At 41.3% G+C, this 25,561-nt stretch overlaps 1 protein-coding gene across 1 annotated transcript; it reads left to right on the top strand.

Annotated features, from left to right (window-relative positions):
* The first annotated feature begins 2,225 nt into the window (after nt 1-2,225).
* Nucleotides 2,226-25,400, top strand: LOC125248002 (deleted in malignant brain tumors 1 protein-like). Its single transcript, XM_048159555.1, has 10 exons — nt 2,226-2,297; nt 2,573-2,642; nt 2,755-2,781; nt 13,457-13,489; nt 13,845-13,877; nt 14,056-14,097; nt 14,240-14,545; nt 18,192-18,500; nt 24,989-25,108; nt 25,210-25,400. The coding sequence occupies exons 2-10, from the start codon at nt 2,594-2,596 to the stop codon at nt 25,398-25,400; spliced, it is 1,110 nt and encodes a 369-aa protein (XP_048015512.1). The 5' UTR covers nt 2,226-2,297; nt 2,573-2,593.
* The last annotated feature ends 161 nt before the right edge of the window (nt 25,401-25,561 follow it).

The raw sequence follows: 25,561 nt of genomic DNA, 5'->3' as shown, positions 1-25,561 counted from the left end.
GTGGGGGGTTTATGGATAATGCATGGATAACGGTTGTCATAAAATCTGATGATTTTATGATTTAAAAAAACAACACATCACAGCACCAGATCATCTGTTATTTAACACAAATGAATGAACTGCTAATAAACTGGACATGTTTATTTTGTATTAGATATATTCGTGCCGTGAGATGTTTCAAAAAGTGGTGGGGACATGTAGAAGTGCAGAACGTAAATGGAAAAAGGACAAGTTGCAAATTTCTTATGAAATGCTTAAAAATTGTCTTGGTGTTTTTCAGAAAACTGTGAAATCTGCTAAGTCTAAGTACTTTTCTAGTTTAATTGCTAAAAAAAAAACATAATTGCTCTAAAGCTTTATTTTCTGTGTTAAACTCTGTTTTAAATCCTCCCGTGAATGTGATTTCCAATCCCTCAGTGTCATTATGTCAAGGTTTCTTGAGGTTTTTCTCTGAGAAGATCGCTGCTTTAAGATCTCAGTTGCAACCAGTGGCTAATGTTTCTCCTGACATTTGCTGTTCTCCAGCCATATGGAGTGTTTTTGACCCAGTTTCTCTTCTCTTCTTGAAACCTACTTTTTGTCCTAATGATATTCTTCCTCCTCATTTATTTAAACAAATTTTCGATATAGTTGGGCCATGTCTTGTGTCTTTTCTGAACAAATGCTTATGTGCAGGGACTATCCCTGATAGCCTTAAAGAAGCTACTGTCACACCTCTTCTCAAGAAACCTTCACTTGATGACAGTGATTTCAATAATTTTTGACCTATCTCGACTCTTCCTTTTCTTACTGAAGTTTTGATTCAGCTGCAGTCTTTTCTTAGCTCTAATCACATTTTTGAAACTTTCCAATCTGGTTTTAAGCCTCTACACAGCACAGAGTCGGCTTCATTAAGGGTTTTTAATGATATACTCTTAGCGACTGACTCTGGTGAATCTGTGATTTTGATACTAATAGACCTAACCTCGGCTTTTGATACAGTTGATCATAAAATTCTCCTGTCCCATCTGGAAAGTTCTGTGGGCATTCAGGGAACTGTCCTCAGTTGGTTTAAATCTTATTTGACGAATAGAAGCTTCTCTGTTAGATTAGGTAACTTTTCTTCATCACCTACTCAACTCTCTTGTGGAGTACCGCATCTTCAGAAAACATGGTGTATCATTTCACTGCTATGCAGATGATACCCAAATCCATTTACCCCAGAAACGAAACTCAAATGCTGCTCTCTTTTTGTATGCCTAGATGAAGTGAAATTGTGGTTCTCTCAGAATTTTATGTTTGTGAATGAATCAAAAACCGAGATTATAGTCTTTGGCCCCCATCATAGCACTGGGAGCAGAAGCATCGACCTGGACTACCTTACTCCTTTGGGACCAGAACTTCACATTTGAAAAACAAATAAACTCTGTGATTAGTTCTTGTTTTTTTCAGCTATGTCTCCTCTCTAAGATTAGATCCTCGTTCTCAAAAAAAACCTTAGAGATTGCGATCCATGCGCTTATTACTTCTCGCTTGGATTACTTCAATTCTCTTTATTATGGTATGTCCAAATCTTCTATTGCCCATCTACAACTAGTGCAAAATGCCAAATTTGATCATGTTACCCCAATTTTGAAATCGTTGCACTGGTTACCTGTACATTTTAGAATTTAATTTAAAATTCTACTTTTTGTTTTTAAATCCCTAAATAACCAGTCGCCAAGCTATCTGTCAGAGCTACTCCACCCCTACAATCCCACACAAAATTTGAGATCTGGTGATAAGAGAGTTCTCTGTGTCCCCAGATCGTGATTAAAGCAGAGAGGTGATAGAACCTTTGCTATCGCTGGCCCCAGGCTGTGGAACGGTCTCCCGGCCTATATCAGAACGGCACAGTCTCTTACTATTTTTAAATCCTCTCTTAAAACTTACTTTTTTTCCCTTAGCTTTTAATACAGTATGAGTTTATTGTGTGAATGTATGTTTCACTTTGTACTTTCTTTTCTTTCTTTTCCTTTGCTTTATTGTTCAGCATGTTGGTCAGCCATGCTTGTTGTTTTTAAATGTGCTATATAAATAAAACAACCTTGAACCTTGAACCTTTTGCCTTTATGGCAGCTATACAAGGAAACATCTGACAAACAGTATGGACTGGAAACAAACTGGTTTAAGGTATTGATTCTAGATTAAGTCATGGCCTGCCCACATTTATAAATAAAGGCAGTGATCAGTTTTCTGCAGTTCAGCATCACTGTATTCTGGTATAGCTGCTGAAGAAAGAATATCCCTGAGTTTGCTCTGCTCTACATTTATCTCTGGTAAAATGCATTTCCTGTATTTCATCCCATTTGCTTTTAAATTATGTATTTATTTATTTATTTAATAATTTGTTTTTTGTTTTTTTTCTGTAAAAACAATGTTCCAAAGGTTGTATTTGCACTTTTTGCAAAAATGTATGTGTACATTAGTTATATTTTTTATACTATTCATTACATAATGTGTTTGCTTTTATTTTATTTTTTTAATTTTAAATTTTATTTTGTGTGTGTGTGTGTGTGTGTGTGTGTGTGTGTGTGTTCATATTAATGTGCAGGTGCGGGAGAAGTTTCTCATAATGAACTTTCTAATCTCATTGTGTGTGTTTCTGCTGCTGCTGATTAATGGTGAGGGTTTTACAACAGTACAGAAGTTTGACCATAATGACACATTTAAATAAGTAAACTAAATATGCTTTCCTACTATTAAAGCATAATGTGTATATTCTGTATTTGACAGGTGGAATAATCAATGGACAAACACCAGGTAATTTTTCCACTCAGATTTCAGTATACCGCCAGATTTGTTCAGGAGGAATGATACCTTTTTAAAAGAATGTTCAAGGTTCAATACAAATTAAGTTCAGTTGACAGCATTTTGCGGTATGAATCAAATCAAATGACTTTGTCATTCCTATTAACATTAAAACTTCCAGTAAAGGGGGAGTGGTTTTATTGCATCAGATATGTATCACTTTACTCACAGCTGATTGGTTGAGTTTTGGTTTGCAATCTCTAACCCAGAATAAAACCTGCTCTTTTTATTTATTTAAAACTCTGCTTTATTTATTTATTTTTTTGAAGTTGTTTACAACCAAGTCACCAAAATACCATGAATACACACTGAGCATAACCCAACACACAACAGTAAATCTATTAGCCTTATTACAGTTTACATATTCTTATCACAATGTTAATTGTTGTTGATGTGGGTGACTTATATCCAACAAAGCTATGGTAAACAAGCTAGGTAACATTATAATCGCTAAAATAGCGGACTCACGGGAAAAAAAATCATCAGTTATCATCTTTTTTGTTGTTGTAGTTATGACTAATTACTCAGCACCGTCAGCATTAAAGAGAAAATAATCACTTCATCCGATGTTTTTGAATAAAATAGCGTTGACAGCCGACATACTGGAACTCATCAGTCTGTAGAACTGTTCTCTCCCGCCGGCGCCGCCGGACTTCTACAGAATCTACACACAAGCGAGTGTGACGTGCGCGGTGGACCAAACCACTGTGAGGCAAGGGAGGGGTGACTCAAAATGTTTCTAAACTTAAAACGTCCGTTTGCGTTTGTATTGCTTTACTACTTACATCATTTTTTTTAAGTTAAAATAATTTATGCACAATACTTAGCGTAGTTATTAATTATATTTTTTTTGGGGGGACAGCACTCAGATAGGGGGGGTCCTGTCCCCCCCCCCCCCCCCCCCGAGATTTACGCCCCTGCTGCTACTGCCGAAAACACTGTCAATTTGACACATTTGGCAGCGTTTTGGGCCGCCGATCTAGGCCTACCACTTTCATGGGCCGAGATTTTTTTTTTTTTTTTTTTTTTTGCGGTCGGCGACCGTCGGCCCCAAAAAGCACGTCGGCCCACCGGGAAAGTGCCCGGTATGCCAGATGGCCAGTCCGCCCGTGGACATACCTGAACAGAAACTCAAATCAATATGGAGACTAAAAGGTAGGGGGAAATGAATGGGGTAGGATTGTAGCAAAATTCCAAATAAATACATTATGATCCACAAATAAATGTAAATATATTCACAAAAAATAATCGTATGCACAAATGAATAGAATGAGATCCACAAATATATGTTAGGAGTTTCACAAAAATTAATTGAATTCACAAATAAATAAAATGAGATTTGCTAATAAAAAGCATATTCACAAATATGTTTTTATGTCTCAAACCAACCTGGTCTCATGACGAAAACGTACCCGTGGGCACGTTTTCACGAGTTGCGAAATACGTATCAATGAGTACGTTTCGCTGCGAAATGTCCACTGAGCGGCGCTAAAAGCATGTTCTTTTTTTTTTTTTTTTTTTTTTTTTTTGCCGGAGCAGATAATAGGGCGAATGCGGTATGTTTTTATGACGTTGCTTTTTAGATGAATCGCCGCGGTTCTCGATTTGACATTTGCGCTCCGTTTCGTTTTAAAATAACATCCCACCGACGCTACGTCTAAACCTACCCGATGGCGTTAACAAAAGCAAACGTGAAGTAAGAAGCGTCCGCGATCGTGTACCGTTTTTCAGCTCGTTTAGATCTCTCTCTTTTTTTTTTTTTTTTTTTTTGCACCAGTCAGTCGCCTTTCACGGGATTCGTACCCAGGCAAGGGGGGTGAAGGAATCGACTCCTCATCGTAAGTCCAATTAACTCCGTATCGGCTGAGCTAACGAGCAAACTTGGTTGTGGCCAAAAAAAAAGTATGTTCGTTTACGAATCAGGAACTCCGGTAAGAAGCGTTTTGAAGTCGTGACATGGTATTGCGCGAGCAGATGTCTAAACGAGGCTTTACGAATCCATAATCCGACCCCGGTCGTCGTCGAAACTGTGTAAAGTCTTAACAGCGTAAAGATCATTGACAAATCCACAAATAGGTTGACTCCACCCACCGACTACTCAACCAATCAGATAACGGCCACGTGGCGCTGACCAATCACAGCACACTTTCGCTACAACCAATCACGTTTTGCTTTACAATCGTCCTGTAGAGGGTTCTTAAACAATGGTACAGTAAAAAGAGGTTGAAAATGTATATTTCGTTAGACCATTAGACCGTGTGTCAAGCCAAGCCAAACTATTATATTTTATGCACCATTTAAAAACGCTCTCTCTGTGAACAACAATGGATACAGATGCGTTACGGAAGCGTCATGTTATTAAAGATCAATAATTTTCTATTAACTTATCTAACCGGATAACCTTGTGATAGACATACGAGTTTGCAAAATAGATGAAACTGTCGTCACATAACTACAGCATTTCCCAGTTTATCAATCAAACATCGACGGATATGAGCAGAAATCCAGCTATTAAACATAAACAGGCCCTTAAATAATATTTTAAACATTAATTAAACATTTAAACGTTACCATTGTTTGTAGAGAAGATATAGAGTTTTTAAATATGACAGGTTATTGAATTACATAGCCTATAGATTATGCATTTCATTTAAAAGTAAAATGTCCAGCAGTCAAACACTGATCACGCAAATATTTCAGACTTAATATTTTTTTTTATTGTAAAAGTTATTTAGAGCATCCAAAATAAATTATAGGCTATATATATATATATATATATATATATATGTATATGTATTTATTTCTCAGCATTGCAACCTCTTTATTTGCATTATCCAAAACCATAGCTGCAGTGATGCCGAGGCTCGTAGCCTAGGCTACTGGTACATCACTGAAGCTCATTCATTCTCATATTTGGTATAATAGGCCTATACGTGCAAGTGTGGTATACTGTAAAACGGGACATCCATTTACTGCCACTGACTCGTCGTTTCTCACCGTGCAGCTTGTACCTGCATGGACAATAATGCAATCCATTTGTTTATTATTATAATGCCTTCTATTTGCTGCATCGCGCTGTGCCGTGTCGCTCGCTCGCGTCAGGTAGGTGTTATGGGGATCTGTGTATGATCATAATCCATGCAAAGCCTTTATCCTGATTCACTGATCCTGGTGGTAATATAAAGTATATACTCCGATAATCATCTGAATGATGGCTGAAACTTTACTGATGAGTTTCACAAAGTTTTATTGTACATTATCTACCATGAAATGTCCGTTTTTAACTCCAGATAATCACTGTAAGAGCTGATGCCATTTCAACTGGTAAACTTTCTATCCGTAAGAAAACTGATGAACCCATGACACATTCTCTTGTTCATGTACAGTGATCAGTAACACTCAGACCAGTTAATTCAGACCCACCTTATATATATTTTCTTAAAAGATCAATCACAATAAAATCTGTTACATTTTGTAAACGGAGTGTTTTTATCACGCAAACAGCACTTCAGCTCAATTCGAAGTTCAAACAAGCGCACATCATGGAGCTCCTTTCAGAGTCTGTTCCCACCCCAATTGTAAAGCAAAACATGATTGGTTGTAGCGAAAGTGTGCTGTGATTGGTCAGTGCCACATGCCCATTATCTGATTGGCTTGAGTAGTCGGTGGGTGGAGTCGACCTATTTGTGGATTTGTCAAAGGTCTTGATGCTGGAATTGTATCAGAATCCACAAATGCACGGGAAGAGATCCACAAATGCGTGCAGCGATCCACAAATGCACAGAAAGCAATTCACAAATGTACAGGTGGCAATTCACAAATAAATGCAGGCAAAGTTGTGCTTGAGACATAAAAACATATTTGTGAATATGCTTTTTATTAGCAAATCTCATTTTATTTATTTGTGAATTCAATTAATTTTTGTGAATCTCCTAACATATATTTGTGGATCTCATTCTATTCATTTGTGCATACGATTATTTTTTTTGTGAATATCTTTATATTTATTTGTGGATCATAATGCATTTATTTGGAATTTTGCTACAATCCTACCCCCATAGAAATGAGGATGGGAGAACTAATTAACACACAAGTTCAGCATCACACACCAGAGATAAAAAAGGGAGAGATAGCCAAGAGAAATAAATAATTTATCTCTAAAGTGGTGCTAGTTTTAGTGTTTTGTGATAAAGAAAAGAGAATCACTAATATTACCTAAAAGTTAACCTAACCTAATGCACTGAAAGGCAAATATAGTGAGCTAACACTAATTACATTGTAATTCCATTCCATTGAATTTAAACGTAAATACACATTGTTTATACAGCTACATTTACTCAAAGTGTTATGCTGATAATATAATATGTAATGAAAAATTTGCATTCGCACATCTCTTTATGGGGCAATGGCTGTCTCTGTGGCTAAGCTGCTCTATTGGTAGCGTCTACAACTAACTGGAGCAAATATATTGAACGATTTTTTTTTTTTTTTTTGCGCAAGTACACTCACTAAATGAAGGTGGATTGAATAAAATGCACCAAACAAACAACAAAAAAATATGTTGGTTATAAACAAGTTGTAATTTTATGACATCACGCACTAAAAGAGATGCAGTATGACACCACGGACCATTGTTAAGCATTTCAAAATGTTCCCAACATGCTCGAGCAGGGGCGCTGAAAGATGTTTTAGGTTGAGGGTGCTGTGTGTGCGAGCATGGGCTTTATTAAGAAACCATTAAGAAACAATACAGAGTAGCCTACTGTATATAAAACACGTCAAAACTCCGGAAAACAACAAGCATATCGCTGAGAAAAAAGAAAAAATTTTTTTTTTTTTTTCCCAGTACATCCATGAGATTTCCATGCTCCATTTTTAAGTTACGCGTCAACTATCCATAACCTACGGATCCCAGCATAAACGGTGATACATTATAATATTTGTTATGAAAGTATCAACAACATGTTGTGTGTAGCAGATAACCCAGAGGCAAAGGAGCGATCAAACAGAGTTTATTAAGAGTTTATTAAAAAGTCCATCTAAGGCAGCCTGTCAGGCATCATCACACAGAGACACTGCAGGAACACAGAGACATAAATAGGAACATTCTTGTTGGTGTAAGCTCGCAGAGCACAGTAGCTTGGTAGCCGATCTGGATGCGCCTCAGGCAGAGGATGGTGTGTACGAAACCTGGCGGTTGGAAGAAACCAGGCTTGTAGATCAGAGGGCTCTGACAGACAGATCACAATCAAACCTTGCTCATGACAGTACCCCTCCCCCGAGGAGCACCCTCTGGTGCTCCCAAGGAAGAGGACTGGCGAGAGCGAAGGAAGTCCTCAATGAGCAAGCAATCGACTAAATACTGATGACCACGCCCCTGGTGGCACACGTCCAGCAGTCTCCTAACCCTGTAAACAGGAGAACCCTCGACAAGAACAGGACAATGGGTGGGGCGGGCGGGAGCATGAATAACCGGCTTAATGCATGATACGTGGAAAACAGGGTGGACGCGTCGCAAGTTGGGAGGTAATTTGAGTTTGATGGCTGCAGGACTAAGAACTTTAACTATGGGAAAGGGACAGATGAAGCGCGGTGCTAGTTTACGAGAAGGGCATGGCAGGGGTAGATGCCGAGTGGAAAGCCACACTTTCTGACCACAAACATATCTGGGTGCTTTGACACGATGACGATTGGCGGTGCGACGTGTGCGCTCTCTGTTCTGGCACAGCGCGGCTCTGACTGTTCTCCAGGTGCACTGGCAACATCGTATAAATGCTTGGACCGAGGGAACAGAGACCTCTGTCTCTTGGGAGGAGAACAGAGGCTGCTGGTACCCGAGACAAGACTGAAAGAGTGAAAGCCCTGTGGCTGACAAAGGAAGAGAATTATGGGCGTATTCGACCCACGGCAATTGCTCGTTCCACGATGAGGGATTACGAAAAGCCAAAGCGCGGAGCATATGACTCAGAATCTGGTTAGCGCGTTCAGTTTGACCATTAGTTTGAGGATGGAACCCTGACGACAAGCTGGCCAAAGCGCCAATTTGACGGCAAAATTCCTTCCAAAACTAAGACGCAAATTGAGGCCCCCTGTCAGAAACAATATCAGTAGAGAGACCATGTACCAACGGAAAACGTGTTCTATGACTGTCTGGGCCATCTCCATCACGGAGGGCAGTTTACAGAGCGGAACAAAGTGGGTGGCTTTAGAAAAGCAGTCAAAGATAGTGAAAATGACAGTATTGTCGGTAGACAGCGGAAGCCCTGTAACAAAATCTATAGCGATATGAGACCAAGGGCGAGATGGAATTGGAAGAGGTCTAAGAAGTCCAGCAGGAGAACCACTTGACTTTGTCTGAGTGCAAATAGCACAAGAGGCCACAAACCGGCGCACATCACAAGTTCTTGTGGGCCACCAAAAACGCTGGCTAATGACCGCGAGAGTTCCTCTAACCCCAGAATGAACTAATAATTTAGAAGAATGCCCCCAGCGGAGAACAGCAGGACGAATTGATCTGGGAACAAATAGAAAATCTCAGGGATATTGTCGAGAAACAAATACATTGGAGAACACTGCCTTAACCTGTCTCTCTATTCAACCACACACCTGTCTGGCAAGATAGTCTCAGAGGTGGAGGTGCTCTCCGAGGTACCGAACTGGCGAGAGAGAGCGCCCGGCTTTGTGTTCTTAACGCCGGGCCGAAAAGAAATGGTAAAATTAAAACGTCCAAAGAAAAGCACCCAACGAGCTTGGCGAGCATTTAGTCTCTTTGCTTTTCGAATATATTCAAGGTTCTTGTGATCCGTCCATACTATGAATGGAATAGAGGTACCCTCTAACCAGTGTCACTATTCTTCTAGGGCCAATCGAATGGCAAGGAGTTCATGATTGCCAATGTCATATTTACGCTCAGGCGGTGAGAGTCGGCGGGAGAAATAAGCACACGGATGGACCATTTCATCTAGCAGTGAGTGCTGAGAAAGCACAGCACCGACAGCCACATCGGAGACATCAACCTTGACGGTGAATTGTCTCTAGGGGTCTGGCATTATTAGTATGGGGGCTGTGGTAAACAGCTCCTTGAGTCTATCGAACGCGAGTTGCGAGAATGCGAGTTTTGGACGAGGTTTTGGACGAGCGGTCAACGGAGCAGCTACACGACTGAAATTAGAGATAAATCAGCGATAAAAGTTTGCAAACCCCAAAAACTGTTGGAGTGCAGTTTGGGAGTCAGGAATGGGCCATTCAATGATAGCCTATTGATCACAGATCACCTGCACCTGTGCACCCTCATCAACACTGCCTTTAAATGCCACCATTCCCTTCTCCTCAGTTCCTTGAAAGAGCTTACACAAGTAGAGCTTGCATCTTTTTAAAGATGACATTCTACTTGTGTGTTTCTGGATTCCATCGTTACCTGGTACCGAAGGATGGTCACAATCACTGTCTCACGTGTATGGGCGTCGAGCACGCTGAGCGTTCGTGGATGAGTCATGTACCCATTGTGGGAAGATGACCATCTCGGAGTTGCGGTCAAGACTCCAGTTCCTAAAAAGGGGCAGAGTCCCAGTGCCACTAACATGATCCAATCCTCCGCAAAGGATTGCTTCGGGCAGTGGTGCCTCCTACCTTCCGTCTTCAGGATCGGCGCCTGAGTCAGATCTGGAGATGATGGCTATGCTTTCACAGGGCACCAACTGGGTATTTCTCAATTGGAACACTCCACCATGTACCAAGCCCTCGAGGTTGGATGATTGTCTTTTTGGGGTGGTGTGTGCTGGTTCTCAGCAATCCACCCTGGACCCTTTCTTCCTGGAGGTGCATGAGCTCACTATGGAAGGCACATTTTACTGCCAGAAAATGACCAGTGGCTCCTCCTCCCTCACCACCCTTGATGATGGGCTGGCTAAGGGTTACATGCAGATTCCACCTTTGCTATGCAACTGTGCCCTAACTCCACCTTGCAGGGGAATCTGTGTCTCCCTTCCTGGGCCTGTAAACACTCATCAGACTTAACCGGCAAGACTTACCAGGCCTGTGAGAAGGCCACCTCTGCCTTACATGCCATGGTGTTGTTGCAGGTCCATCAGGCCCAGGCGCTGAAGGGCCTGCACGAGGGTTGTCATGATCTACAAGTCCTCCAGGAAATTCAGGCTGCAACGGACTTCAGGCTTCATGAGATGAAGGTCACAGTGCAGTCTGTGGGTTGTGCAATGTCCACTATGGTGGTTCAGAAACGCTATCTCTGGTTATGTCTGGCCGACATGAGGGAAACTGACAAGGTCAGGTTTCTTAATTCCACCATGTCCCAGACCGGCCTATTTGGCGACATGGTTGAGAACTTCACCCAGCAGTTCTCGACTGTACAGAAGCAGACTAAGTCCGTCAGCCACATCCCGGAGTTCAGATGCTGCTCCCACCTGGCCCAGTACCCCAGTCTAGTCGTCGCCGAGGGCGCCCACCTGCCTCCGTGCCGCAGCCTCCATCCAAGCAGGGTGCCCAGCCCGCCCAGTTCCTGGACCAGCAGGACAGCAAAAGCCAAGAGCAAGAGGCCCTGAGAAGGGTGTCGTGGAAAAATTCTTTATTCCTTTAGTGGTGAGAATGTAATGAAACAAACACTCAGAAAATGTCTTTGTTGATTTTATTCATCTCTTCGGGAGATGGTGACCACATCGTGGCCGGGTGGCGAATTTTCTGTTTCATTGTGTTTCTGTTCCACAGATGGCCTCACAGGTACCCAAATTTTCATTAAAAGAGCAGTTTCCTCTATCTCTGGGTCCCTGAAGGGCATGGAGAGCAGTGGGAGGTGAGGTTCCTCACCATTCTTATCCTCTTCCTCTGTCGCCAGCGGGCATTTCGAGGATGCAACCAAGCCTTCTCCTGCACCTCCTGCTCAACTGTGGAACCAACCTGCTCAACCGTGAAACTGCATCCTTGTATTCCACCTCACTGCCCCACTGCGGGTACACCTACAGTCCCTTTGTTCCCACTTGCACACTCTCTGCGAGCCTGTCTAGTGCTTCCAAGTCTGTCTCGCTGGTTCATTCGGACCATTAGGCTCGGCTATGCGATTCAGTTTGCCCGGCGTCCCACCAAGTTCAGGGGCATCCATTTCACTTCAGTGAAAGCAGTCGATGCCCATGTTTTGCGAGTGGAGATCGCAGTCCTACTGGCAAAGGAGGCAGTAGAACCGGCCCCTCCAGTCGATATGAGGTCAGGGATCTACAGCCCCGAAAAAATGCCACAGTTTAATGGGTAAATTAATTTATCATGGAGATAAATTCAACACACACACGCGCACGATTGGGCTTTTATTTGAGCACGTAGAAACTGAGGAAACTACCATGAAACTGAGGTGGCTGCTTCGTCCGACGAAGGTTCTTTCACAGGGTTTTGGCTGCTTTATTTTTTACTAAACACCAGATGGCGCTGTTTTTGACACTCTCGAAGCTTTGAATCTTTTCCCGAAACAATGAGGGGAAAGATTCAGTGCTTCACGAGGCTTCATTTGCCCATCACTACCCACAAGCAAGCTAAAGAATGATTCTAACACACAGCAAAAGTATAAGTGCACACCTAATTCAAAACTGTTAGCACTTGTTAGTACACACAGGCAGACAATTCAATTTCCACTCTAAGGCTGAGGAGAAGTGTTCCTCAGCACAGGATCTTCTGAATGCACCATATATACTGCTCTGCTCAGACTCAGGCCTGCTCACAACGAGTTGCAGCTGGTAGTAATTAACCTGAGTAAGAGAGGGAGAGAAGGAGAGAAACAGAGCACAACACAGGACACACAAGGATTTGACAATAAAGTGACACTAAAGCCGAGTTCAGACTGCACGATTTTCAAAGTAGTCAGGTCACTGTTCTTTTCACACTGCATGACTATCTTGGCCAGCATTCAGTCGCTGCTGTGTTCAAACTGCACGATGGATCGGCGACAGAAGGTTTCACACTGCATGACTTTACAATAGGAAGAATCGCTGACAACTCTGTCTGGCACACAAACTATGTTTCACAACCAAACACATGCGAGACATGACAAGGAAACAACGTGCTATCACGTGTGCAAGACCGGAGTTCTCACGTGAGACTGGCCCTGCGTCTCAATCAGCTCCCTAGCTCCCTAGGTCGTGAATCAGTATATAATGAAAGTGAATGTGGCTGATACCCTGATCAGTGCCCTGACTACTGAACTAGGGAGCTGATTGAGACAAATGGTGGGATTATTATTTAAAATTGTAGCCCGCAAGAAGCTTGAAATACAAATTGCCTGTGCGCTGATTTGCTTTGTGATCTTCAACCAATCAGATTTTGTAAAACAACCTGCAAAAACACTTGAAAAACATGAAGTACTGCAATCAATCTGACATGTCAACATCATCATCTAAACATAACAATGTTGTGGATTTTGTTTGTTAATTTTTTTTTTTTTCTGCTGCAACAGCGACATTGAACATGACTGCCTCAAAAAACCTAATAACCTATTTTTTTTTTTTTTTTTTTTTTTTTTCTTTTTACCATCCATTTGAATATCATTTTCAGTGTGGGAAAGACCATGCAAATGAAGCAATCTGTTCTGGAACTTTAATAGACTTTAATCATCTCTCTTTTTCTGTCATAGGCCAGCTACAAACTAGTGCAGCACCACAGACAGGTAATTATACACCTTTGAAAAGAACCAGATCTGTTTTTGTCACATCTTGTAAAACAGCACAAAACATTTGTTTGAACTGAAAAACTTGAAGCACCGCAAACAATATGATATGTCAACATCTTCATCTAAACATAACAATGTTGTGTGTGTTTGTGTGTTCATGTTTTTTTCTGCTCCAGCAGCGACATTGAACATGACTGCCTCAAAAAACCTAATAACCTAATTTTTTTTTTTTCTTCTTTTTCTTTTTACCATCCATTTGAATATCATTTTCAGTGTGGGAAAGACCATGCAAATGAAGGAATCTGTTCTGGAACTTTAATAGACTTTAATCATCTCTCTTTTTCTGTCATAGGCCAGCTACAAACTAGTGCAGCACCACAGACAGGTAATTATACACCTTTGAAAAGAACCAGATCTGTTTTTGTCACATCTTGTAAAACAGCACAAAACATTTGTTTGAACTGAAAAACTTGAAGCACCGCAAACAATATGATATGTCAACATATTCATCTAAACATAACAATGTTGTGTGTGTTTGTGTGTTCATGTTTTTTCTGCTCCAGCAGCGACATTGAACAAGACTGCCTCACAACATGGAGTTAAAGGTAATGATGCTGAGGAAGATGAACCTCCACCATTGTTACCACTTTTTTATTATCTCATCAAAAATGCAAACAAACAATAAAATTAACAAACGAAAAACCTAATAACCTGTTCTTCTATCTTAAATTGTTTTGGGATTAATAGCTGTTAAGTTGGTGAATGGATCCAACGTCTGTTCTGGAAGAGTGGAGGTTCTCCACAATGGAATATGGGGAACAGTGTGTGATGATTACTGGGATTCTACAGATGCGGCAGTGGTGTGTAGAGAACTGGGCTGTGGGAGTGTTATAGAAGCAAAGAGTAATGCTTATTTTGGACAAGGTTCTGGACAAATATGGTTGGATGATGTCCAGTGCCGTGGAAATGAATCTACACTGAAAAATTGTTCATCAAGAGGATGGGGAGTACATAACTGTGGGCACCATGAAGATGCTGGAGTCATCTGCCAAGGTAAGTCAAACACAGTTATACAACTGATGTATACTTGGAATGTTGTACAGTATATTTTCTTATTAGCTATGCAACACTTCTACTTTATAGACCCAATGTATCATTATAGAATTTCAGTTATAAGTATTATTATTAGAATTATTATTTACATTTCCGATTGCACAACAAAGTTTTCCAATTTTATACCATTTATAACTCAGTTACAGAGTCAAGTTCAATGTTGGCATGTACGTAGTACTGCTGAGTACATTTGTGTGGTCATAGCACCCCGGTGTTGAACTTAGCAAAAGTAATTCAAAGGCTATGAGTACATTTTGTCACGGAATGGCACAGAGACGAGAGGGTTAGATCCAAATGCAGTTTTAATTGGGTAATCCAGAAACGTAATCCAGACAGGCAAGGGTCAAAATCCACAGAACAGTCCACATAAAACAAAGAAAACACAAACAGTCGATGCCCATGTCTTGCGAGTGGAGATTGCAGTCCTACTGGCAAAGGAGGCAGTAGAACCGGCCCCTCCAGTCGATATGAGGTCAGGGATCTACAGCCCCGAAAAAATGCCACAGTTTAATGGGTAAATTAATTTATCATGGAGATAAATTCAACACACGCACAATTGGGCTTTTATTTGAGCACGTAGAAACTGAGGAAACTACCATGAAACTGAGGTGGCTGCTTCGTCCGACAAAGGTTCTTTCACAGGGTTTTGGCTGCTTTATTTTTTACTAAACACCAGATGGCGCTGTTTTTGACACTCTCGAAGCTTTGAATCTTTTCCCGAAACAATGAGTGGAAAGATTCAGTGCTTCACGAGGCTTCATTTGCCCATCACTATCCATAAGCAAGCTAAAGAATGATGCTAACACACAGCAAAAGTATAAGTGCACACCTAACTCAAAACTGCTAGCACTTGTTAGTACACACAGGCAGACAATTCAATTTCCACTCTAAGGCTGGGGAGAAGTGTTCCTCAGCACAGGATCTTCTGAATGCACCATATATACTGCTCTGCTCAGACTCAGGCCTGCTCACAACGAGTTGCAGCTGGTAGTAATTAACCTGAGTAAGAGAGGGAGAGAAGGAGAGAAACAGCACAACACAGGACAAACAAGGATTTGACAATAAAGTGACACTAAAGCCGAGTTTAGACTGCATGATTTTCAAAGTAGTCAGGTCACTGTTCTTTTCACACTGCATGACTATCTTGGCCAGCATTCAGTCGCTGCTGTGTTCAAACTGCACGATGGATCGGCGACAGAAGGTTTCACACTGCATGACTTTACAATAGGAAGAATCGCTGACAACTCTGTCTGGCCAGTGATCATAAACGAAACCTCAATAACAAAAGCAGAAACAAACCAGGTATAAATAGACAGACACTAATGACCAAACACAAAACAGCTGAGTGCAATGACGGGATAATGAGTCCGGGAAGTGGGCTATGGGAAATGAAGTCCAAGTGTGGTGAGGAACTAGTCCGGGTTGGAGTGCCCTCTAGTGGCTAACTAGAGCACTCCAACTGGTGCTCATGACACATTTAGGTCCATTTAGAACTGTGTATCTTTTGCCCAGTTGGTGGCGTGGGCTAAATGAATTGGCTGGTCTCAATGTCAGATGCTGAGTTTTGTTCGAATATGCTAAGTTACAGCCTCGCTTCATGCTTTACATCTTTCCAGTTGACTTTCTTAGCATTTTGCAGGCAAACGGTTTAGAGAATAAATAAATATATATATATTTTTGTTTGTTTGTTTTTTTTTTTTGTTTGTTTACCATCCATTTGAATATCACCTTGGGAAAGACCATGCAAATGAAGAAATCTGTGTGTCCCGTCATTCCTGTTACTCTGGTCAGTCCTGTTACCATTGTCAATCCTGTTACAGTCATTAATTTCATAAATAATGTAAAAATAATATTTGAAATGGCCTTCCAAGTTTTTCAGTTGTAACAACCACATTATTTTGTTTTGGACAAAGCCCTTCTTTTAATATCTCTCTTGTAAATATATATATATATTAATTGACAGGTGATCAGCCTTCAAAATTAGGATATTTTTGGTCATCTGAATGACAAATATAAGATTTGTTTAAAAAATACCATATTTGAAAAGTCCCCAGTGAAAAAAGGGACAAAAATACGGCTCATATATGTAAAAACTATTACATAGTTCTAATTAAAACTGTAGTATATAGTGATGATTATGTCTGTAACAGGGTTGACAAAAAATATCAAAACATGAGGAAGAAAAGTAGTAATAAAATAAAAAATGTTATATGCTGAGATGGCCCAATACAATTTCTTGTCATTTTAAGTTGTCTTCATTTCATAGATATTTATATTTTTTTTTAAATTAAACTTATTTTATTTTTTAATTTTTCAAAGTTGAAAAGGCACCGATTTCATGGAATGATCCTTATGTCATATTATAATTTTAATTATTTTAATGTGCTGTGTTTTGAACCATGCAAAGATATCTTTAGGGCTGTCAATACAGGAAGAGGAGCATCCATGAACCGCATTAATAGACAGTGGATGCACGATTTATTAAAACTATTTAAAAAACATAACACAGCATTACATAATGCTATTCTTAAATACAGGCTTACACAGGATAATACATCAATAAAAGTTTAAACCCTTGCTGTGTCTTTGCATGTTTGATGTCCAATATATTCTTGTTGAAAAAATGACAGTGGCTGTAGCATTTCTATAAAAAAAGTGGCTGAATATTATTATTTAACTAATAATATATTTTTAATTATGATGGTTGGCTTTGATCGTGGATTTGATTGTGCTGTTCTGTGTAACAACAAAAATCAGCAGGCTTTTGGCGCCCTCTGCAGGCATTTGTTATAATATATAATGTATTTATAACATTTCAGGGGAAAAAACTCTTGATGTGTTTAAATATGCAGATTAGCTTGTTTTGGTTAATTTAGAATAAATCTAAAGATGCAAACAGACGGATGGTAGGTTTAAAACAAACATCATCTAAATGTGTAGGGTTAGGGTTAAGTTTTCTTTCCATTAGAGTAAAAGAAGATATAAGCAAACATAGACCAACATCTTAAAATTGTCCACTACATGAAAGAAGTATTCCAATAACCAAAAGAATTAAAATGATTTATTGATTTGTGCAAAATAAACAAATTATTAGTGAAACTATGTCCCTCTCCTTGGTGCAGTCATTTATTCTAAATATATAGCTATAGCTTGAAAATAGTAGTGTGGAAAACATGCACTGTGGCATAGTTTCCTTTGCTGTTGCCTGATCTTGTGATAAACCTAGTGAATACTAAAGAAGAAAATGGTCTCTGTGTGAACTGATTCTTTTGTAGAAATCTGTATGAAACTATTGCATGAGTGTGAGGGAATTAAAATAAATTGATAAGGAAGTCAGAGTTGTCCTAATATATTTAAAGGTTTATTATTTTTTTTTTTTAATAAATAATTATGAGAAGTGCCCTTTTTTCCACTTGAGCCCCTGCCCCCCAAAATGTCTGTGCACATCCCTGCTGAGGAGGATGAAACTCCACTATTGCTACCACTTTTTTTTTTATTATCTCATCAAAAATGCAAACAAACAAAACAATTAACAAATGATAAACCTAATAACCTGTTCTTCTATGTTAAATTGTTTTGTGATTAGTTGCTGTCAAGTTGGTGAATGGACCCAACCTCTGTTCTGGAAGAGTGGAGGTTCTCCACGATGGAATATGGGGAACAGTGTGTGACGATCTGTGGGATTCTACAGATGCGGCAGTGGTGTGTAGAGAACTGGGCTGTGGGAGTGTTATAGAGGCAAAGGGTTCTGCTTATTTTGGACAAGGTTCTGGACAAATATGGTTGGATGATGTCAAGTGTCATGGGAATGAATCTTCACTGAAAGACTGTTCATCAAGAGGATGGGGAATACATAACTGTAGGCACAGTGAAGATGCTGGAGTCATCTGCCAAGGTGAGTCAAACAGTCATACAACTGATGTATAGCTGTGATGATATACAGTGTGTTGTTGTGGATGTGAGAAATAAAATTTGATTGGATATTTTCTCATTAGTAATGCAACAATGTTTCATGTTTTAAATCAATGTTTCCCTACCGGGGTGCCATCTGGTGAGAAAAAAAATCCTTCAAACATTTTAAACTGATAAAATGTGTAAGAAATAATTTATTATGTAATATCAATCTCTGATAACACTAACAACAAATAACATAAATTTAAAATAAAAATGCAAATCGTGAGAAAGTTTGGTCTGAATTTTAGCATGAATTGTGGGGGTTGGTCATGATTTTCATTCCCGTGCTCCCATTCAAAGTGAGCACACATAAAGCCGCATTTCAAACAGCCCACAAGTGCCAAATTGATTTCTTTTTTAACGGCTTGTTGCGTTTACGGTCAAATACATACAAAAGTATTGTCACAACGTCTGTGTTACCAAGTATTCACATAAACAGTCAGGGTAACACTTTAGAATACTGATCCTTCATGAAGTCATTACTAGTGGGTTACCATGATCTTCACTTTATAATTAATTATACATTATGCATCATTCATGTTAATTATGAACATGTATTTGGTAGTCCTTAGTAGGTCTCTGGGAGGTATGAAAAAAAAACAGTAGTTACTGATTAGCTAATAGTGAACTACCACCTTCGACTGAACACTATTACTTACTAATTCTTGGTGAGATCACAGTAGTTTCCTTTCGATACTTCACTCGTACTGCGTATGGGGAAAGGTCTCCTTTTTCCCCGTTACTGAAGCCTTTTTCAATAACGCAGTGTAACTGCATCGTCATTGGTTCACTCATAGACAAGTTGTTGAACCAATGACGGCGCGGCATAGCTGCGTGGCCTATGGCAACAGAGCGCGCAAATATTCCCGCCAAAATGGGCGGGGTTTAGGGCTATATAAGCGGGCGTTTCGCCATAGGATTTCAGTTCTCTCTCCTTCAGCGACGACTTCACATCGCTCCTCGCTGATCTCCGGCTGAAGCCTTCGCCGCCTGGAAGAAGCTCGCCTGGAAAGAAGCTCGCCTGGAAAGAAGCTCTCTCCGCCGTCGAAGAGGCTCCCGCAGCGGACTGCTGAGCTTGCCGACGAAGAAGCGCCGGCGCCCTCGTCGACTGCCGCCTCGAGCGCCGTCTTGAGCCGCTCGCTTCCCGCTTCCGGCCGCCTGCCAGCCCGTCTCCTGCCGCCATCCGGCGCGCCTAAAAGAGTGATTTTCCCATGGTTTATTGCCGCTCTAAAAGAGCTTTCCAACAGCGGTTTTCACTGCTCTAGCGGCCCTTGCCGCTCTAAAAGAGCCCCTCAAACGCCGTTTTCACGGCGGCGGCGTTGTTACAAATGCCGCGCCACTCGGGTGGCACATGCAGAGCCCCTCTGCATGACGACGACAGGTACGGTGAGTACGTTGGCTGCCTGGGCAGACCCCATGCAGAGGCCGCGCTCACCGGGACCTCGTGTTCTCACTGTGAGAACATGAGTCTCGCCTCTCTGCGCTCGCGGATCGGCTTCTTCGGTGAAGGCGATCTCGCTGCTCACACCCTCCCGTCTTTTCCTAGCCGGCTCGCGGGAGGAAGGAGACAGCGGGGCAGAGCGGCCCAGAGTTGGATGACGTCACGCCGGCTTCCCCGCGTGCCTCACCCTCTCCCCCGAGAGAGCAGTCCCCCGTCCTGTTCTCCCACCCTGAGCTGCGTCCCTCGGCAGATGCGAGCGACCTCGTCTCTTTTGGCGGTTCTGAGGACGAGCCGCTTGATGACTCCATGTCTCTCGCAGCCTCTGAAACCGAAGGTTGGGCCGGTGATTCTGACCCCGCCCACCTTCCCTCGCTGGAACCCATTGACTGCAAGCCGGGTATGGATGCCGAGCTCTTCCGCATCCTCTCGAAAGCAGTAGAGGTTTTGGACCTCGAATGGGCTCCACCAGAGGAGCCATCACGGAGCAGGCTCGACGAGTGGTTCCTGCCGGGTTCCCGCCAGGCCCCTCGTCAACGCGCCGCACCGTTTTTCCCAGAGGTTCACGATGAGTCTTGGCACGCCCCTTATTCTGCCCGCCTACGTACTACACATTATTCAGCTCTCACCTCTGTGGATGGCTCTGAAGAGAAGGGTTACGAGCATCTACCGACCCTGGACGAAGCAGTGGCGGCTCACCTCTGGCCCCCACGGCTGTGGGTTGGAAAACTAAGAGGGCCCTTCCATCCAAGCCCTGCAGGACCACTTCTGCCCTGGCTGGCAGAGCAAATACATCCACGGGCCAGGCTGCCTCAGCGCTGCACACCATGGCTATTCTCTGGGTGTTTCAAGCGAAGCTCCTCCATTCTCTGGTCGAGTCCAGCGTCGATGCACCTGCCTTCCGTGACCTCCGCACCGCCACTGACTTAGCCCTGCGTGCCACAAAGGCCACAGCTCAGGCCATTGGACGAACCATGGCCAGCCTGGTCGTGCTTGAGCGCCATTTGTGGCTCAACCTGACCGAGATTAAGGAGATGGACAAGACGGCCTTTTTGGATGCCCCGGTCTCTCCCTCTGGTCTCTTCGGGCCAGCAGTAGAGGGCTTTACGGAGCGTTTTACTGCAGCACAAAAGTCGTCCCAGGCTATGCGACACTTCCTGCCTAAACGCTGTAGCTCCACGTCTGCTTCCAGCCGCCCCAAGTCTGCGCCGGCTCAGCAGAACAAACCTGCCCCCTCTACCTCTCAGGCAGCACCACCCAAGGAACAGTGCCATCGTAGGCGCTCCTCCTTCTTGAGGCAACGTCAGGGACCCCGGCCAAAAATTACGCTGGACCCGACGCCTCCTAAGCCCTCCTGATTTTTCAGGAAGGAAGAGGATGGGGCAAAGTCTCGCCACGGCCGGACCACCCCAAAAGCTCTTTCATTCCACCCCCCCTCCGCCTTGTTCAGCTCCGGGCATGGGAGATATGTTCAGTGTTGTGCTAACTGGGCCCAGTGCTGCGTCCAACGCCATTCTTATGGCGAACACTATGAATATTTTTCCTTCTCTAAGAAAGAGCGAAGTTCCTCTTCCACTCTCTCCACTGCACTGGCCTCCCTCATGAGACGGAAGTTCAAGATGCTAAAGCTGAAGCAGATCCTCGCGCAGATTTGCCCCGGGGACTGGTTCTGCTCGCTGGACCTGAAAGATGCATACTTTCACATCCAGATAGCCCCCCATCACAGGCAATTCTTGAGATTCGCGTTCGAGGGTGTGGCTTACCAATATACGGTCCTTCCATTCGGGCTGTCCCTAGCTCCTCGCACTTTTACCAAGTGCATGAACGTGCGCTTTCCCCACTGAGACAGATGGGAATCCGGGTTCTCAATTACCTCGACGACTGGCTCATCCTAGCCCAGTCACGAGCCGAGCGGGCTTATTGTTAGTTAATAGTAGTTACTAGAGTGTTAATAATGCATTATTCATTTGTTCCTGTGTAGTTATTCAATAATGAAGGATCAGTATTCTAAAGTGTTACCACAATCGATAATGTCCTAAGTGAACGTTAACAATTCTGAAAGAAAATGCATGTGCAACAGTATATTGGATTTGTGCAACAGGTCTTAAAGTGACAGCAGCCTAATTAACATGTTGCTGTCTGTGTTTTTAATGTTAATCAATCAACAAAATCACTGCTCTTGACTGAATAACTGTTGTAACTTTATTTTATTTATCTTTATTTAATTTTTACAATGAAATCTATTCAAGGTTATAGAATATTTAATTACTTCATTCAGTCTGTCTTTTTAAAAATTAAATTCAAAGTTTGAATTCAAGCTATCTTGTGCTGTTGCAATAAAATTACCCCAAAAAGCACAAATACATTAAGTGAGCAAACATTTAGGTGAATGTTGTAATGGTAATTGAGCAATGTTTATATATGAATAAAAGCATAAAATAAAAACTTTCATCATATAAAGTGATCTCTACAAAAGAAATTATCGACTGCCTAGACCTTCAATGGATGGACAAAACATAGATAATGTTAAAAATATCTATATGACAGTATATACGGTGGTTCTTCCCTGTGGTATCGAAAATCAATACTTTTCAAGGTATCGTATTAAGGCTGCACGATTAATCGCATGAGATTGTCATGCGTGTCTCGTCAGTAAAGCCGGTTCTGTGATTAGCGGTAAATGTTCATCACCTGCTTTCAAATGGAAATATTGCGTAGCTTGTCCGCGAACTACGGCTCTGTATATTAAGTGCCGCTCCATTTGAAAGCAGGTGATGAACATTTACCGCTAATCACAGAACCGGCTTTACTGACGAGACATGCATGACAATCGCATGCGATTAATCGTGCAGCCCTATATCGTATTGAAGTTAGTATTGTGACAACACTAGTGTAGGTTGCCACATTTTTCATTTATTTTTTCAAAGGGTGCTGTGACTGAAAAAAAGGTTGGGAACATTGTTCTAAATAACATGATCTACTTCAAAGAAGTATTATAGTATTTATTTATTTATTTATTTATTTATTATTTATGCATTTTTGATTAAATTGACTAAATTTGACTAAATTGCACAACGTTTTCCAATTACATACCATTTATGCCTTACTTAATGAATTAGTAAAATAGATCTATGAAAAATGAAATATGCATTCATCATAAATTTTCTATAATTAACAAAAAGATCAAATTACAATCCCGATTCCAAAAAAGCTTGGGACACTGTACAAATTGTGAATAAAAAAAGGAATGCAATAATTTACAAATCGCATTAAACTTATATTTTATTCACAATAGAATATTAGATAATATATCAGAATGTTGAAAGTGAGACATTTTGAAATGTCATGCCAAATATTGGCTCATTTTGGATTTCATGAGAGCTACACATTCCAAAAAAGTTGGGACAGGTAGCCAATAAGAGGCCGGAAAATTAAATGTACATATAAGGAACAGCTGGAGAACCAACTTATTGCAACTTATTAGGTCAATTGGCAACATGATTGGGTATAAAAAGAGCCTCTCAGAGTGGCAGTGTCTCTCAGAAGTCAAGATGGGCAGAGGATCACCAATTCCCCCAATGCTGTGGCAAAAAATAGTGGAGCAATATCAGAAAGGAGTTTATCAGAAGAAAAATTGCAAAGAGTTTGAAGTTATCATCATCTACAGTGCATAATATCATTCCAAAGATTCAGAGAATCTGGAACAATCTCTGTGCGTAAGGGTCAAGGCTGGAAAACCATACTGGATGCCCGTGATCTTCGGGCCCTTAGATGGCACTGTATCACATACAGGAATGCTACTGTAATGGAAATCACAACATGGGCTCAGGAATACTTCCAGAAAACATTGTCAGTGAAAACAATCCATCGTGCCATTCACCGTTGCCGGCTAAAACTCTATAGGCCAAAAAAGAAGCCATATCTAAACATGATCCAGAAGCGCAGGTGTTTTCTCTGGGCCAAGGCTCATTTAAAATGGACTGTGGCAAAGTGGAAAACTGTTCTGTGGTCAGACGAATCAAAATTTGAAGCTCTTTTTTGGAAAACTGGGACGCCATGACATCCGGACTAAAGAGGACAAGGATAACCTTGTTGTTATCAGCGCTCAGTTCAGAAGCCTGCATCTCTGATGGTATGGGGTTTCATGAGTGAGTGTGGCATGGGCAGCTTACACATCTGGAAAGGCACCATCAATGCTGAAAGGTATATCCAAGTTCTAGAACAACATATGCTCCCATCCAGACGTCACCTCTTTCAGGGAAGACCTTGCATTTTCCAACATGACAATGCCAGACCACATACTGCATCAATTACAACATCATGGCTGTCTAGAAGAAGGATCCGGGTACTGAAATGGCCAGCCTGCAGTCCAGATCTTTCACCCATAGAAAACATTTGGCGCATCATAAAGAGGAAGATGTGACAAAGAACAAAGACAGACTAAAGACAGTTGAGCAACTAGAAGCCTGTATTAGACAAGAATGGGACAACATTCCTATTCCTAAACTTGAGCAACTTGTCTCCTCAGTCCCCAGACGTTTGCAGACTGTTATAAAAAGAAGAGGGGATGTCACACAGTGGTAAGCATGGCCTTGTCCCAACTTTTTTGAGGATGTGTTAATGCCATGAAATTTAAAATCAACTTATTTTTCCCTTAAAATGATACATTTTCTCAGTTTAAACATTTGATATGTCATCTATGTTGTATTCTGAATAAAATATTGAAATTTGAAACTTCCACATCATTGCATTCTGTTTTTATTCACAATTTGTACAGTGTTCCCAACTTTTTCGGAATTGGGTTTGATTTATATATTATATTATAATAATATATATATATATATATATATATATATACAAACAAAAAAAAAACAACCAAGAGTGATAATCAATTATCAACTTCTTACGTTTGACTCTGGTAATGTAATTCAGTTAGTTCTTGTCAGCATATAAATGCTCCAGCTTCATTCATTCTTTGTTTCTCCTCTTAGATGTGAGTGACCCCTGTTCTGAGCTCAACTGCACTAAGGATGAACTGTGTGGAGAGAAAAACGGCATTTACGGCTGTTTCTGTAACAAGAGCCATCAAAGACCTGACCCAGACTTTTTTGGTTGGACTCATTTCCATAACAACAATTCAAATCTATGGTTTTAAGTAATTAATCACATTTTTTATTAAAGCTACTTTGGTGTTCTTACTTTTTTATGTCAGATTTTTCTGAGGTTTGTGAAAGCAGCTCTGGTTCCATGTCCCTGTCTCGCTGTCTGCTCTTTGAGGCTGGTTTTCCTGCTGACAACTTACACCTCAATGACCCCAGCTGCAAAGGAACAGTCCGGAATGGCAGAGTGGAGTTCTATTTTGACAACAATGACCACATCCTGTGGTACAAAACCTTGTGGTAGGTGTCATTATGTATACTATATGCAGTTTAAACACACTCAGCTCTCACATCTCAATTTGTTAATGACTAAATAACGTAGAAATACAACTAAGGAAAGAGTACAACTAAACCTTTTTTATTCAAACTAGTTGACGGATGAGTTTTTCTCTTAATACTGTAGTT

The sequence above is a fragment of the Megalobrama amblycephala genome, linkage group LG15, assembly GCF_018812025.1.
Source record: "Megalobrama amblycephala isolate DHTTF-2021 linkage group LG15, ASM1881202v1, whole genome shotgun sequence".
NCBI classification, from domain to species: domain Eukaryota; kingdom Metazoa; phylum Chordata; class Actinopteri; order Cypriniformes; family Xenocyprididae; genus Megalobrama; species Megalobrama amblycephala.
Note: the sequence above shows the minus strand (reverse complement) of the source record. Positions and strands in the feature narration are given on the sequence as shown.